Consider the following 17,218-nt stretch of genomic DNA (forward strand, 5'->3'; position numbering starts at 1 on the left):
ACAACTGTATAACATTCTGGAAAAGGCAAAACTACAGACAGCAAAAAGATCACTGGTTACCATGGTTGGGGGAAGAGACAGAGGGATGAGTAAGTGGTATACAGAGGATTTTTAAGGCACTGAAGATATTCTGAATGATACCACAATGATGGATTCCTGTCCAACCTCATAGAATGAATAACACAAGAGTGAATGATAATATAAACTATGGATTTTGGGTGATTATGAAATGTCAATGTACGTTCATCAGCTTTAACAAATATACCATTCTGGAAGGAAATGTTGATAATGGGGGAAGGTTGCGCCTTCTATGGGGCAGGGTGGGTATGTAGGAAATCTCTATACCTGTTGTTCAATTTTGCTGTGAACCTAAATCTGCTCTAAAAAATAAAAGTCTTTTTAAAAAGATGCTGCAGAGCTTCCCTGGTGGTCCAGTGGCTAAGAATCAGTCTAGCAATGCAGGTGACACGGGTTCAATCCAATTCCACATGCCACGGGACAACTAAGCCCATGTGCCACAATTACTGAGCCAGAGCTCCCGAGCCCACGAGCCAAAACTACTCAAGCCCACACTCCTTAGAGCCTGTGCTCCACAACAAGAGAAACCGCTGCAATGAGAAAACCCGTGTATCACAACTAGAGAGTAGCCCCATTCACCACAACTAGAGAAAACCCATGCAAAGCAATGAAGAACCAGTGCAGCCAAAAATAAATAAATAAAATATTTAAAAAGATGCTGCTAAAAATGTCTTCTGGATATTTCCATTCCTTCAATAAATACTAGTTGAGCAAGTAACTCCTTTAATCACATTTTCTTCTGATATACAGTAGTATAAGAGATCAAAAGGTTCAGACTCTAAGCTAACCTTCACTCCCCAAAATCCACCTGCTGTAAAAATAGCAAAACAAAAAAAAGAGAGAGATGACATATTTCTAATTTAAAAATACTATGTGCACAGAAAAAAGAAATAGCTATAAAAACTACTATTTTACCAAAATGAGGGGACCTCTGAAACCTCAAGTGATTGTATTTTAACAGAAAATTTCATTAAAATATAGTTAAGAAAACCAACTTGAGCTGCTCTTTGCTTTAGCTCCCAATTTCTCTCCTTAAGTGCCTGATCCATTTCAAGAAGTTCTTGCTTTTTGTCTTCAATCTCCATCTTGCATTCCCTGCAATTTATCAAAGTGAAAAAGACCTAAGCAGGTAAGTAGGAATATTATAGTTTTAAAAAATCAAATCAATTGGGTTACCCTTCCTGTAAGTTAAGTGACAGGATACATTCAATTATTTCAGATTGAGAGACTTCAAATTAAAGGAATAATGCATAAAGAAAACAACTGATATCAATACAATTACTTTAATATCATGTTCTAAAAAGGTACAAGTTAACTTAAATTCTACTTCTGCAGACAATTTAAGCTAAATGCTAAAAGCACTCCCAAGAAATAGGATTGAATCAGTATAAGAATTTTTAAAATATATCTATATTTTAATCTATAGATCAAAGGAGTGTTTGAAAGTCTTTTATATATAACAGCTATGAGTTCACTATAATTGAACGAGGCATTTGTCTCATGGCTGATGTCCTTGATATCCACAGTTTAGTAAATGACCCCTGTATTTCTTACAGGAATTTTACTCAAAATGACACCTTATATTTAGTGAAGTAGTGAAATCTACTACATAAATATTTTAAATGTTTTAAAAAAAATTCTAGCCCTCTTAAAACACTAATTTAAGGATAATTTTATATTATAAAAAAACTTAAAATGTCATAACTTCAAGATTTATACCACTTTGAAGCTTGTGATCAGAGAATTTTAATTCTGAACTCTAAGTTCTGATATGACAAAGGATGAAAATGTTGTTGATCTTGAATCATCATATGATTTTCTAGTCTTAAATATGAAACAATATAATAAAGGTACTGAATTTAAAAAGCAGGTTCTGAACTTCTTTAATGAGCTGTTTACTATTCCCCTAAAAGCCTGAAGAGTTAATACAAGACTAATATTCTAAAAGTAATATAAAATGAATTCTAAAGATAACTCTAATTGCTGTCTATAAGAATAGCTGTGCTTCTAAAATTCAGCTACTAGCCAGAATTTTAAGATTTTGTTTTTACTTCTCTCATCCATCCATTCCCTTATTTATTTAGTAAATATTTACTGGATGTTTCCTAAATGTCAAGGTTCTATGACTATAGATTTAACAGTCAACAGGATATTTGTCCTTCAACACATGGAGTTTACATTCTACTAGCTCCAGAAGAGATGGACTATAAATAATAATTCAACAAGAAAAATATAAAGTGCTATGTCAGACCATTAAATACAATGATGAGACAGTGACTGGGAGACTATTTCAGAATAGGTGGTCAGGGAAGGAGGGCCCTCTGCGGTAATGTGAAGGGTATGAAGAAACTGGCCACACAACAATTATTTCAGGCTATTTCAGGCCAAAGAAACAGCTATGGCAAAAGTCCTAAGGTGGGAAAAAACTTCGTAAGCTTTAAGTAGAATAAAAAGGTCAGCAGCAAGGAGAACAATATAGAATGAGGCCAGAGAAACAGGCAGAAACTTTGTTATGCAGGACTTTGTATTCTAGGAAAAGGAGCTTGGATTTTTTTTTTCAACTGTGGTAAAATACACATAAGATTTACCATTTTAACTACTTTAAAGCATACAGTGCAGTTACACTGAATACATTCACAATGTTTGTGTAACCATCATCACTATTTCCAGTACTTTTTCATCACTCTGAATAGAAACCCCATACCCATATCGGCAGTTTTCTTCCATTCTCCCTTCCCCCAGTCCCAGACAACAATTAATCTGCTTTCTATCTCTGTGGATTTGCCAATTCTGGATATTTCATATAAATGGAATTATGCAACATGTATGTGGTTTCTTTCATTTAGCATATTTGTAAGGTTTATCTGTGTTGCAGCATGTGTCAGTACTCTATTCCTTTTCACACTGGTTTATCCATTCACAGCTATCAGTATCCATCTGGGTCGTTTCCACTTTGTGGCTATTGGGACTAGAGGTGCTACAAACATTTGAGCACAATTTTTGTTTGAATACCTCTTTTCAATTCTTTTGGGTACTTAAACCTAACAGTGCAATTACTGAGTTACAAGGTTAATACTATGTTTAACTCACTGATGAACTGCCAAACTGTTTTCCACAGAGGCTAGAACTTTTAAAATTTCTCATCTGTTATGTTCTATTTGGGTGTTTTGTTTTGTTTTTATTACAGCCACCTTAGCGGGTGTGAAGTGGTATCTCATCGTGGTTTTGATTTATATTTCTGAAGGAGCTTGGGTATTACTCTGAATCTTTTGGGAAGTCATGAGAAAGTTCAAGTAGGAAAGCAATATGATCTGACTTATGTTTTAAATCATAAACTTAAATCCATCCTGTGGTGAATGAATTGTGAGGAAGGTCAAGAATTTAATCTGGCAGACCAGTTAGGAAGCCTCAGCAACAGACCAGGTGGGAGATGATGATGGCCTGGGCTAAGTAGCAGAAAAAAGGCCAAGAAATCAACAGATTTGAGAATATGTTTTGGAAATAAAGTTGATATAACTTGCTAATTGGGCTTCCTAGGTGGCACTAGTGGTAAAGAACCTGACTGCCAATGCAGGAGACATAAGAGACATGGGTTTGATCCCTGGATAGGGAAGATCCCTGGGAGGAGGGTCTGGCAACTCACTCCAGTATTCTTGCTGGGAAATTCCATGGATAGAGAAGCCTGGGTTCATGGGATTGCAAAGAGTCAGACACAACTGAAGTGACTTTGCAGGCAAGTTGCTAATAGACTGGATGAAAAAGGGGAGGGAAAGAGATAAAAGTAACCTTATAGATAGATTTCTGATTTAAGCCAATGCATAATAATGAGTTAGAGGAAGTACAGGGTTATGAATTTTAAAAATGAATTGTTTTAGTCAAGTTTAAGATGCCTCTTTAAAATACTTAAGTGGAGATAGCAAGTAAGTCATTAGGTAGGAGTCTGGAGTTTGGAGATGAGGTCATTACTAGAGATATGTGTTTAGAAGTCTCTGTTACATTGTACTGATATTTAAAGCTACATGAAACTTACTAAGAATAAGTTTGTGAGTAGAAAAGGGAAGGGGTGCTGCACTGAATCAAAGGACACAACATCTAAGTTTGTGGATCACCTTGCTACTCTCTATCCTGTTCTTTCATTACACATTTCACACCCTGTTCTGTTTTCCTTTTCGGAATTTATTTCCCACAATTGGGCTCTAGTCTGGCTCTCCACCCCTACTCACCATATATGTGTCCTGGAACAGTACTTTATGCTATTGCTGCTAATTTAAGAACCATGATATTAGACTTAGACTTGTGTTTCACTATCTGACTTTTGGCATTTTACTTAATTTTCTCAGTTTTCCCACATGTAAAAAGGTGATAATGTGGAACTTATATTTGCTTGTTGTAAAGAAATGAGATCATATATGAAGTACTTGGCATAGCCATGGCACATGTTAATATTACTTTGCTATTAACCACTGCTGTATGCTGGCCCAATCATTTTTTACCACCATGGGATACAGAAGAGGGCCAAAGTAAAATGGTCCAAAGACCAGGGATGCAAGCATCAGTCAACAGCAATAGCTGAATTAGTGAGATGGAGTATGGTGAGATGGAGCATTGGACGTAATGTCTAGAATGAACAACAGTGAGCGAAAGGCAGCTGAGAAGTTTGGACATCCAGAATTCAACAACAAAGTCTATAATATGACCAAAGGACTAAAGGTAATAAAGAGAAATACCTGTTATTGTGATATCCTTTCTTAGAATTTAACTCACCTAAGTTCAGCTGTGAGATCCTTTATTGTAGTATATTTTTCCTCTAATGATAATTGAGCCTTCTGCAGAACATCTCTCAATTCTTGGAGTTGTCTTAGAGTACTTTTTAATTCTCCATGAGCATTTTGCAGTTCAGTCTCTAGTGCTTCCCGTTTCTGCAAGGCTTCTGTTAGCTCAGTTTCAGTGTGGTGCTGTAACTTTTCTAAATCCTTCACTGTTAAAAGCAGAGAATAATTTTAGAATTATATATAAGTTACTTGTTACTCAGAACTTTGTAAATAATAACTAAGAATACCCAATTTTATTCATCTATCAGAGTAAGAGACAGGATACCAATGATTATCCTTTTCCCTCATCTCAGATTCTCACTTTATTCCATTTCTTTACATATACAATTGTAGGCAGCTAAGCTGAGCTACCCTGTTGCTTACCAGCATTTGTTTTCTTATCTAGTTCTGTCTTTGTCTGTTCTAAAATCATGTCTAACTGAGAGAGATGCATTGCTTTATTTTCTCCATCTCGTTTTAGGTGCATTATTTCTTTTTCCATTTTAGATAGCTCTTCTCGGTATTGATCCATCTCGAGTTTTACTTGCCTAATTAGAAACAAACAAAAAAAAATAAAGCAAATAATTAATAGACTGTAATTCTGCACCAATTACACACCACTAAACACAACTAAATGATGTGTTTACTTAGTACATTGCCTGGCACACAGAAGGTACTCAATGAATTAGTTTTCTATCTAGAGATATTTTAATTTTAAAACAGATCCAATGAGCTGTATAATAGATGTATTTTAACACTAATAGCTCTGGGGAGAGAAAAACAGTTTTATAAATTATAGTTTCAGAAATGAAAGAAGCCAATAGTTGGAATAGAGAAAAATCCTGCTTCCTAAAGAGAAGGTCTTGGAACTAGAATATATCTTTCTTGTGAAATTTATTCATTTAGTTCATAAGTTTCCTACCAGTAATTAGAACTTATAGGAATTGAATGCACCTTTCAGCTATAATTATGAAAAGTTTTTGTCTAGAAATCAAAGGATGGGTGTAAGAAAACAAAGCAGCAATTATTTCAATTTTATTAGTGAAACAAAAGCAAGATCATAAGTGAGAGGAAAGACTGGGGAGAGGTTGTTGGAATTATGAAAGAAAACACAAAGGTGTAAGAGGGTCCCCCTTACAAGAGTGAGTAATATTGTGACTGTCAGAGAGCATTAAGAAAATGCTTAAGGTTTTGAAATTATGGGTTTAAAGTAAGACTGGTCACTGTAGTTATATTTTTCTCCAGCCTCTGTAAAGATGTAAGATTATTCTGAGTTGGATTTTTAGTTCTGAGTACCACAAAGTAAGACAAAGGTAAGGGAACAGCCATATGTCAATCAGTGATTTTAATGAGTAGAATTTAAGGTAGGTAAAGAGAGGAGAAAGGGCATTAGAGAATGAGAAAGTGGTAGATTTGAAGGCTCAGAGGTCCTAGTTACATCAAAGAATTGTTGAATTTGGGGTATTAAAGGGAATGAGGTAATAATATACATGTAGAGGAACAGTATTCAGATTATGTTGAAATAATGGAGGTATCAGAAATGATAAAATCTACTGTAAACCATGTGCGTGAGTGGATGAGGATCAGCTAGATAGATGTATATTGAAATCCCCAAGAATAAAGACAGAACTAGTGTTGGATTCAGCTTTAGTAAGTCAGGTGATCTGCTGGTGTCAGCAACAGTGAAGAATATGATCTGATAACATGAGGTTCATGGTTATGTTATACTATTCCACATCTCAATTTTTTGGTACAAGAACTATGGGGGAAAGTTTTTACTTTAGAAGGCTGCAGGGGAAGAAGCAAAGCCCTCAGTGGAGAGTCATACTTCTGTTATAGCAAGAGAAAAGAAGAGATAGAGAATATAAGGGATGTCTCTCAGGATGGACTGTGAATCCCAGAGGATGAAGTGAAAATCTGTCAGAAGTACAGACAGAGTGAGAAAAGGAAAGAAAACACATGAGGTTTTGGGGACTTGGTATGAGAGATTAGGGTAATTCTAATGCTAATCTGTTGCTTCTTGTGTTGTCTGAAATAAGCAAAAGTAAAGTTATAAGGCTGAATACTCTTTGTGGAATTAAGGTACACAATGGTGGTAAGGCTGCATTAGTGGATACATAACTATTGATGGAAGAAAAGTTTGAAGAACTGTGGTCTTAAACTGAGGATATCTTTTTGACCCCCTTGAGAGAGTTGAGGATATCTGGGGAAGCAAGTTGCTACTCAAAGCACAAAGGTCTTATCTTTATTTTTGTCAGAAGGGGAGAGGGAGTCTGAGGATGTTGTGGTTCAAATGTATAAGTTAACTCCTACTCCTGTTGGTAGAATGGTGGGCTAAGTAAGAGTAAAATACTATGTCAGCTCTTGTCGACAAAACAGAAGCAATCTGGGGAAGCTAGGTATAGCTTTCAGCTCTTAATTCCCTTCTTTTTTTTTTTTTTTTTTTTGATGTCTTAGCCCAGTGCAGCTATATTAAATCAGGATCTTTAGAGGTGGAACCTAAGCATCAGTACTTTTTAAAGCTCCTCAGGTGATTTTAATGTTCAATCAATAGAAGTAAACTTTCTTTTATTAAGTTATTTCCTCCCTATAAACAATTAGAATCCATGAAAATTTTCTATCATCTTTCCCTGCCACTTTTAACATTATTCACAATATGATTTAATACAACAGTTGCTGAGTTAGTGGTAAAGAACCTGCCTGCCAATGCAGGAGACATAAGAGACGTAGGTTCAATCTCTGATCAGGAAGATCCCCTGCAGAAGGAAATGGCAACCCAATCCAGGCTTCTTGCCTGGAGAATCACACGAACAGAGGAGCCTGGTGGCCTACAGTCCATGGGGTCACAAACAGTCAGACACACTGAAGCGACTTAGCGCACATAATATGTATATTGATACATCACTTTCCCTCTGAAATCTGAAAAATTGAACTCAGATGCATTTCACCTCAAAGGCTTCAGATAAAGCCCTGTGGTTCTGTTTTAACCTTCAGGTTTTTCTCTAGCATCCCCATTAGGATTAAGATATGAGGTACAAGGAACCATGCTAATTGTTGTGGGAGAAACCTTAAAATAAACCACATATTATCTTGGCCTTAAGGAACTTACAATATAGTAGGAGGGTAAAGGATATTAAACTATAATAAAAAAAGGCATAATGAAGGATAAAAGGGAGGTATAGGAATACTATAGGAATATAGATCGTGGAGAAATTAATTTCTCAAGCAAATGCTTCACTCAACATTCTTATTTTGAAACTCAAATATGACTGATGGTAAAAAAGGAAGACAAAAACTAACATGATCATTTTACCTGGTAGTACCAGTAAGCTCAATAATTTTTTGTCTTTTCAAATCTGCTTCATATGTAGCTGCTTCACATTTCTCCTCCATTTTCCTCAACTTTTCAGCTGAACTTTCCCTTTGTTTCTGAAGCTCTTGTTCCAGTTTTGATACCTTGGAAAGCAATTTTTAGTAAATATTTTAAATTCAAACACAGTCCAATATTCCTCAGAAGAAAAATATTTATATAAATTTGTAACCTAGCTTATCATTTAATTTCAAAGTAAAGACCAAAAAATTGTGTTTTGGAAATATGAGAGCAAAATTTAATTTTTAATAAGATATTTCATTTATATATTATGCATATTTATAGATGTGACCACATCATAACACTAAAATAGGACTTAAAATAATTGGACAAAATAATGATAAATGTTCCTCTTTTCATTATCCTCATGTGAAACGTTCTTTATTCTCTTGTCAAACTATGTTCCTCTCCTTCTTCACGAATTGGGTCATACAGTGAAGGATTCCTAGATTCCCATCTGCCCTCAAACACTGCCACTTGCATTTGCTCCTATTCATTCTTCCTTCTGTTACTACACTGAAGGAAGTATTCTTCCCCCTATATAAGTCAAACTACTTCACAGGTGTTCTGGATTCAATTCCTGTCCACTTTCTCAGGAACCTCAAACTATTGACCATCTCTACTCTCTGCTGTATCTTCAATATCTTTCTTCTGGTTTCTTTATATTAGCATTTACACATGTCTAAGACCTTCCCATCATAAAAACCTTTCCTCCATACCACCTCCAACTACCACTTCTTTTCTTCTCTCTGTAGCTCAAATTCTCAGATTTTTTTCTATGCTTTTTGTAGTATTTTTCTTTCTTCTCATTCATTCCTCAACCCATAGAAATCTGGCCACTCTACAGAAACTACACTATGTCAAAGGCTTCCATGCAGCTAATTCCAATGGACATTACTCAACCCTCAATTTACTTGACACTACTTGACACTGATTGGAATAGCCCATGACACCAACATCTCTCATTTCATGAAATACTTTGGCTTCCATGACTGCATTCTTCAGAGCTCTGTTGAAGTCAATCATCTCACCCCTCATTCTATATTCTCTCCCTAGTTAACCTCAGCCACTTTGATCTCAAAAATTAGTATCTTGCTAATGACTTTAATATCCTCCCTGCTCTTTAAAAATCTCTCATTTAAGAACTCAGTACAGACTATAAGTCATTAATAACCACACCTCCCAACTCAAGTTTCAAGTATAAAATTAAAATAGTAACCAGGTAAAAAGGGAAGGGAACCATGGAAAATTCTACCCACTCTGTGCTTGATTAAATGGCACAATGATTTGCAAAAAAATCTAAAGATAAGTAAAAATCTGAATAAATCCAACACAAAATCTGTACATAGTGGAACATGAATAAAAAGTAGAAAAAATATATACTAGAAAATTTATCCCAAGTTCTGAAGGAATTTTTAGACATAAACTTCTTTATACCCTCAAAGAAATCAGAAAAGACAAAAAAAAATCTCTTAAATAGCACAAAGAAATAAAATCATTAAACCAAAAATACAAATGTACTGATAGACTTAAGAAAAAAAAAAAAAAAAAAAAACAGAAGAAAACCATAAGACAATTACAGAAATAAAATGAATTTCAGAAAGAACAAGAATTACAAATCAATCTCATCAATACTAGAGTCAACAACAAGGAATTTATAAAGTAGAAATCAAACACCAATGAGATGAAGAAATGCTTCAGGATGAAGCTGTGCATCAGGCACAGCAAACAGTAGGTCTAGACTTGAGCAAAAAGGATGGAGAGCCACAGGACAGATGTCTCTAAATAAGAAAATATAGAATACCTGCCTGATCTCTTTGAATATACAGAGAGAAAATTCCTTAGTGCTACTGGAGGCTGAGGATAAGTTCAGAATATATAGATTAAAAAGTCATTCAAAGGATAAAAAGGTGAGGTGTAGTGAGATTACAGAGAACTATCCTTTTTTTAATTTATACTCTTCTGTTAAGTTTGATAAGAAAAAAAACAAATCAAAAAATGCATAATATCTGTCAGAATAATTCAGATGAACTTGGGAATGAATGAAAGAAGATTAGATTCTACTATAAAATGTCCCAGGACTCTTTCTTTGGAGTAATAACTCAATATGGTATCTGTGAGGTTTAAACAGCAATTTATATAACTAACAAAATAAATCTATTCTCAATTTAAAAACTTTCTATATCATAACTCCATTTTGACCAATAAAATATACCTGTTTTTCAAGTTTAGTTTGAATGTCTTCTAGCTCTCCATTTCTAATTGTCTCTTGTTGTAACATCTGCTGTTGTTGTTGAAGAGTATGCTGCAGAATAACATTTTGCTCAGCAGTTTCTTGAAGACTGTGATTTTTAATCTTCAGCTCTTTCTGTAAACAATATACCTAACAAATATATAAATTTCTCATTATAATTTCAAATAAAAGCAAAAAAATGTCAATGGTGTCTACCTCATTAGATAATTATCCTCATTTGTCATATGGGACAATTGTATTCATTGCTATAATTTATTATGTGGAAGGGCAGGGCTCATGTTTCTGATGAAGATATATTACTGGGTTGGTGCAAAAGTAATTGCAGTTTTGCACTATTGAACTTTGCTGTTTGATATTGGAATACATTCTTAAATAAATGTGGTTATGTTATACATCATTTTAATGTACATTTCTTGGCTTATGATTTTTGCTAATGACTTATTAGTTGCCATGTATTTTATATTTATTTTAGACTAGAAATGATGTTAGACAAAAAAGCAAATTTGAGCGTTTCTTGTTTGAGTTCAAAATGGGTCGCAAAGCAGCAGAGACAACTCACAACATCAAAACGCATTTTGCTAATGAACATACAGTGCAGTGATATTTCAAGAAGTTTTGCAAAGGAGACGAGAGTTTTGAAGATGAGGAATGCAGTGGCTGGCCATCAGAAGTTGACAAAAACCAGTTGAGAGGATCATTGAAGCTAAACCTCTTCCAACTATACGTGAAGCTCCCCAAGAACTCATCGACCATTCTACAGTCATTTGGCATTTGAAGCAAACTGGAAAGGTGAAAAATCTCTATAATTGTTGCCTCATGAGCTGACCAAAAATAAAAAAAAATTGGAGTTTTGCAGTGTCATCTTCTTTTATTCTGCACAACAACAATGAACTATTTCTTGAATGAATCGTGACATGTGACCAAAAGTGGACTTTATGCCACAACTGGCAACAACCAGTTGAACCAAGAAAAAGATAAAACATATCCCAAAGCCAAACATGCATCAAAAAGTGTCATGATCACTGTTTGGTGGTCTGCTGCCCTTTGATTCAATACAGCTTTATGAATCATGGCAAAACTATTACATCTGAGAAGTATGCTCAGCAAATCAATGAGATGCACCAAAAACTGCAACAGCTGCACCAGGCATTGGTCAACAGAATGGGCCCAATTCTTTTGCAAGACAACGCCCAGTGAATTGGGATATGAACTTTTGCCTCACCTGCCATAGTCACCTAATTACTCATCAACCGACTACCACTTCAAGCATCTCAACAACTTTTTGCAGGGAAAATACTTCCATAACCAGCAAGAGGCAGGAAATGCTGTCTTAGAGTTTTCAGAATCCTGAAGCAGATTTTTATGCTACAGGAATAAACAAACTTATTTCTTGTTAACAAAAATGTGTTGATTGTAATGGTTTCTATTTTGATTATTAAAGATGTGTTTGAGCCTAGTTATAATGATTTAAATTCACAGTCTGAAACTGCAATTGCTTCTTCATCAACCTATTAATAGGGTTGATTCTTGGCTGATGTCTGAGAATGTGGCTTTTGAAACATTCCCTAAGTGATAAGATTCTTTTCCCTGGCTAGGACACCAAATCATGCTTTCCTTCTGGGAACTTGGAATTTTCATACCTATGGCTGTTCTTATGTGACCAGCTCCCTAATAAAAAGAGTCATAAGCAGGCTTCCTTGGGCAGACATACTGCATACATGTTACTGCATTTCACTTCTATAGAAAGAAGCATATTCTATGTGACTTCTCTCAGAACAAGGAAGAGAACACAGGAAGCCATAGATTCCTTCACATTGCATCTGATGTTGTCTTTTATCCCTACTGATAATAAGCCATAGCCATGAAAACACTGCATAAATGATAGGTGCTATTTAGTATATTATTGTTGCTATCATTGCCACTGTTTGTAAAATAATACTCCAGCAAAGCACTCTTGAATATTCTTGCTCCAAAAAAACACATAAAGGAATAACTATCTAAGAAACTAAACTCATTCATTCCAAATATTTAGGACTTTAATATGTTGGTCCCCAAAATTGCTTTAAAGCAAAAAAGTATCACTAACATCTGATACCTTTAGAGTTATCTGGAAGAACCTATTAAGAAGGGGGGAAAAAAAAGGCCCTTTGTCCAATAATCTAAATCCTACAAAGTGCCAAAAGAAACCATTTTAAAATTGTATAAATAATACAGCATAACTTAATACGTATTTTATAATATTTGTCACCTGTTCCCTAAAGTAAGGGGAAAGTTTAAATAAATGATATATAAATCAGATTTTGAAAGATGCAACCATTTAAAATCCTAATTTAAAGGGCAATACCAAATATAAAATTTTACAAAATAAGGTGGGAAAAAAAAGAACCCCATTTCATTAACAAGAAAAACACTCAGGCAAATAGAAAAGTGAAAAGTATTAGTATTAGAGTGAACTGTAGGCAAATCTTCTTTAACAGATTTCTTATTGTTGCCTATGTAATAACTTTTTAAATGAAGGAAATTAAACCCATTCCTTTGAGGCAAACAATCTTTCTAACAAATACCAATCCAGAAGAAAGCAGTTTTAAACTCCTAAGAAATAGTGGAGAAGAATTCTGATTTGGTTCTTTTTTCTAATTATCTGGCAGTCAAACATTCAACAGCAACATTAAAAGCTTGAGTCAAATATTCTTTGTTTATAACAAGAAGATCTTAAATTTCAAACTACTTCATTATATGATGACTCTTTACTAAAATTAGAGAACTTTAGATCTAACAGGCAACTATGCAATTTCTAATATTATTATGATAATTCTTTTTAATGCTAAACTATCTTAATTTTGTCTGTATGAAAAAAATTAATTAGTGTAAATATGTATCATTAACATCTGTTTTGTTTTTCCTGTTGGCTCCTGACAAAACTACAGATCACACCTCTGCTATAGTTTATTTTATATAGAACTGACTTGCCTGCAAGATAAGTTTAAACACTATTCTTTGCTTTACTGTAACATCCTGTTATACTTACTTTCTTATGCAAAGAAAAAAATGGAGCAGTTAATAAAGGAAGACAAAATATTAGAAAAAAGATAAGGCCTAACCAAAACACTAAGAAACTAATACCACATAAGGACAAATAAAAATTTTATTTCAGTAACATAGCCACTAGCAAAATAATTTCAATTACAAATACTGAAGTACCAAAGTATTGGAGCAGCCGTGAAGAGAAACCCCACGTCCAAAGTAAGAGAAACTCAAGTAAGAGGGGATCAGAGGGCAGACAGACTGAAACTAAAATCACAGACAACTAGCTTATCTGATCACACAGATCACAGCCTTGTCTAACTCAATGAAACTAAGCCATGCCATGTTGGGCCACCCAAGATGGCCGGGTCATGGTGGAAAGGTCTGACAGACTGTGGTCCACTGGAGAAGAAAATGGCAAACCACTTCAGTATTCTTGCCTTGAGAATCCCATGAACAGTATGAAAAGGCAAATTGATAGGATACTGAAAGAGGAACTCCCCAGGTAGGTAGTTGCCCAATATGCTACTGGAGATCAGTGGAGGAATAACTCCAGAAAGAATTAAGGGATGGAGCCAAGGCAAAAACAACACCCAGTTGTGAAAGGGACTGGTGATGGAAGCAGGGTCCGATGCCGTAAAGACCAATATTGCATAGGAACCTGGAATGTTAGGTCCATGAATCAAGGCAAATTGGAAGTGGTCAAACAGGAGATGGCAAGAGTGAACATCAACATTCTAGGAATCAGTGAACTAAGATGGACTGGAATGGGTGAATTTAACTCAGATGACCATTATATCTACTACTGTGGGCAGGAATCCCTTAGAAGAAATGGAGTAGCCATCATAGTCAACAGAAGAGTCCGAAATGCAGTACTTGGATGCAATCTCAAAAATGACAGAATGATCTCTGTTCATTTCCAAGGCCAACCATTCAATATCATGGTAATCCAAATCTACGCCCTGACCAGTAACGCTGAAGAAGCTGAAGTTGAATGGTTCTATGAAGACCTACAATACCTTCTAGAACTAACACCCAAAAAAGATGTCCTTTTCATTATAGGGGACTGGAATGCAAAAGTAGGAAGTCAAGATACACATGGAGTAACAGGCAAATTTGGCCTTGGACTACAGAATGAAGCAGGGCAAAAGCTAATAGAGTTCTGTCAAGAGAACACACTGGTCATAGCAAACACCCTCTTCCAACAACACAGGAGAAGACTCTACACATGGACATCACCAGATGGTTGACATTGAAATCAGACTGACTATATTCTTTGCAGCCAAAGATGGGGAAGCTCTATACAGTCAGCAAAAACAAGACTGGGAGCTGACTATGGCTCGGATCACGAACTCCTTATTGCCAAATTCAGACTGAAATTGAAGAAAGTGGAGAAAACCACTAGACCATTCAGGTATGACCTAAATCAAATCCCTTATTACTATACAGTGGAAGTGAGAAATAGATTTAAGGGACTAGATCTGATAGACAGAGTGCCTGATGAACTATGGATGGAGGCTCGTGACACTGTACAGGAGACAGGAATCAAGACCATCCCCAAGAAAAAGAAATGCAAAAAAGCAAAATGGCTGTCTGAGGAGGCCTTACAAATAGCTGTGAAGAGAAGAGAAGCCAAAAGCAAAGGAGAAAAGGAAAGATATATCCATTTGAATGCAGAGTTACAAAGAATAGCAAGGAGAGATAAGAAAGCCTTCCTCAGTGATCAATGCAAAGAAATAGAGGAAAACAACAGAATGGGAAAGACTAGAGATCTCTTCAAGAAAATCAGAGATACCAAGGGAACATTTCATGCAAAGATGGGCTCGATAAAGGACAGAAATGGTATGGACCTAACAGAAGCAGAAGATATTAAGAAGAGGTGGCAAGAATACACAGAAGAGCTGTACAAAAAAGATCTTCACGACCAAGATAATCACGATGGTGTGATCACTCACCTAGAGCCAGACATCCTGGAATGTGAAGTCAAGTGGGCCTTAGAAAGCATCACTATGAACAAAGCTAGTGGAGGTGATGGAATTCCAGTGGAGCTCTTTCAAATCCTGAAAGATGATGCTGTGCAAGTGCTGCACTCAATATGCCAGCAAATTTGGAAAACTCAGCAGTGGCCACACGACTGGAAAAGGTCAGTTTTCATTCCAATCCCAAAGAAAGGCAATGCCAAAGAATGCTCAAACTACCGCACAAGTGCACTCATCTCACATGCTAGTAATGCAATGCTCAAAATTTTCCAAGCCAGACTTCAGCAACATGTGAACCGAGAATTTTCAGATGTTCAAGCTGGTTTTAGAAAACGCAGAGGAACCAGAGATCAAATTGCCAACATCCGCTGGATCATCAAAAAAGCAAGAGAGTTCCAGAAAAACATCTATTTCTGCTTTATTGACTGTGCCAAAGCCTCTGACTGTGTGGATCACAATAAACTGTGGAAACTTCTTCAAGAGATGGGAATACCAGACCACCTGACCTGCCTATTGAGAAATCTATATGCAGGTCAGGAAGCAACAGTTAGAACCAGACATGCAACAACAGACTGGTTCCCAATCAGGAAAGAAGTACGTCAAGGCTGTATATTTTCACCTTGCTTATTTAACTTATATGCAGAGTACATCATGAGAAACACTGGACTGGAAGAAACACAAGCTGGAATCAAGATTGCCGGGAGAAATATCTATAACCTCACATATGCAGATGACACCACCCTGATGGCAGAAAGTGAAGAAGAACTAAAGAGCCTCTTGATGAAAGTGAAAGAGGAGAGTGAAAAAGTTGGCTTAAAGCTCAACATTCAGAAAACTAAGATCATGGCATCCGGTCTCATCACTTCATGGCAAGTAGATGGGGAAACAGTGGAAACAGTAGCTGACTTTATTTTTCTGGGCTCCAAAATCACTGCAGATGGTGATCACAGCCATTAAATTAAAAGACGCTTACTCCTTGGGAGGAAAGTTATGACCAACCTAGACAGCATATTAAAAAGCAGAGACATTACTTTGCCAACAAAGGTCCATCTAGTCAAGGCTATGGTTTTTCCAGTGGTCATGTATGGATGTGAGAGTTGGACTCTAAAGAAAGCTGAGCGCTGAAGAATTGATGCTTTTGAACTGTGGTGTTGGAGAAGACTCTTGAGAGTCTCTTGGACTGCAAGGAGATCCAACCAGTCCATCCTAAAGGGATCAGTTCTGGGTGTTCATTGGAAGGACTGATGTTGAAGCTGAAACTCCAATACTTTGGCCACCTGATGTGAAGAGCTGACTCATCTGAAAAGACCCTGATGCTGGGAAAGATTGAGGGCAGGAGGAGAAAGGGATGACAGAGAATGAGATGGCTGGATGGCCTCACCGACTCGATGAACGTGGGTTTGGGTGAACTCCAGGGGTTAGTGATGGACTTGGAGGCCTGGCGTGCTGCAGTTCATGGGGTCACAAAGAGTCGGACATGACTGAGCAACTGAACTGAACTGAAGTACCAAAAATATTTAGTTGAAACCCAAATATTAATTCACAAAAATGAACCTATATCTATCAAATTTATATTGGCATATCACTCTACCACCCTTTAACTTCCACTTTACTTTAAAAGCAAATTATTACTAAAAAATAAAAGCTAGGAAAGTTACTGACACAATGCCAACTTTACAAAACTTAAGTTCATCTTCAATAA

At 36.0% G+C, this 17,218-nt stretch overlaps 1 protein-coding gene across 23 annotated transcripts in view; it reads right to left on the reverse strand.

The window, feature by feature from the left end:
* CCDC18 (coiled-coil domain containing 18) overlaps window positions 1-17,218 on the reverse strand; it is a 216,461-nt gene that overhangs the window by 96,528 nt on the left and 102,715 nt on the right. For all 23 annotated transcript variants that reach the window (XM_055585113.1, XM_055585111.1, XM_055585115.1 and 20 more), the window contains 5 exons: window positions 10,475-10,642; window positions 8,203-8,345; window positions 5,274-5,437; window positions 4,843-5,056; window positions 1,074-1,173 (listed from right to left, as the gene is read on the reverse strand). In XM_055585113.1, the coding sequence (XP_055441088.1) occupies window positions 1,074-1,173; window positions 4,843-5,056; window positions 5,274-5,437; window positions 8,203-8,345; window positions 10,475-10,642 (789 nt within the window). The remainder of the gene's footprint in view (window positions 1-1,073; window positions 1,174-4,842; window positions 5,057-5,273; window positions 5,438-8,202; window positions 8,346-10,474; window positions 10,643-17,218) is intronic.

The sequence above is a fragment of the Bubalus kerabau genome, chromosome 6, assembly GCF_029407905.1.
Source record: "Bubalus kerabau isolate K-KA32 ecotype Philippines breed swamp buffalo chromosome 6, PCC_UOA_SB_1v2, whole genome shotgun sequence".
NCBI lineage: Eukaryota > Metazoa > Chordata > Mammalia > Artiodactyla > Bovidae > Bubalus > Bubalus kerabau.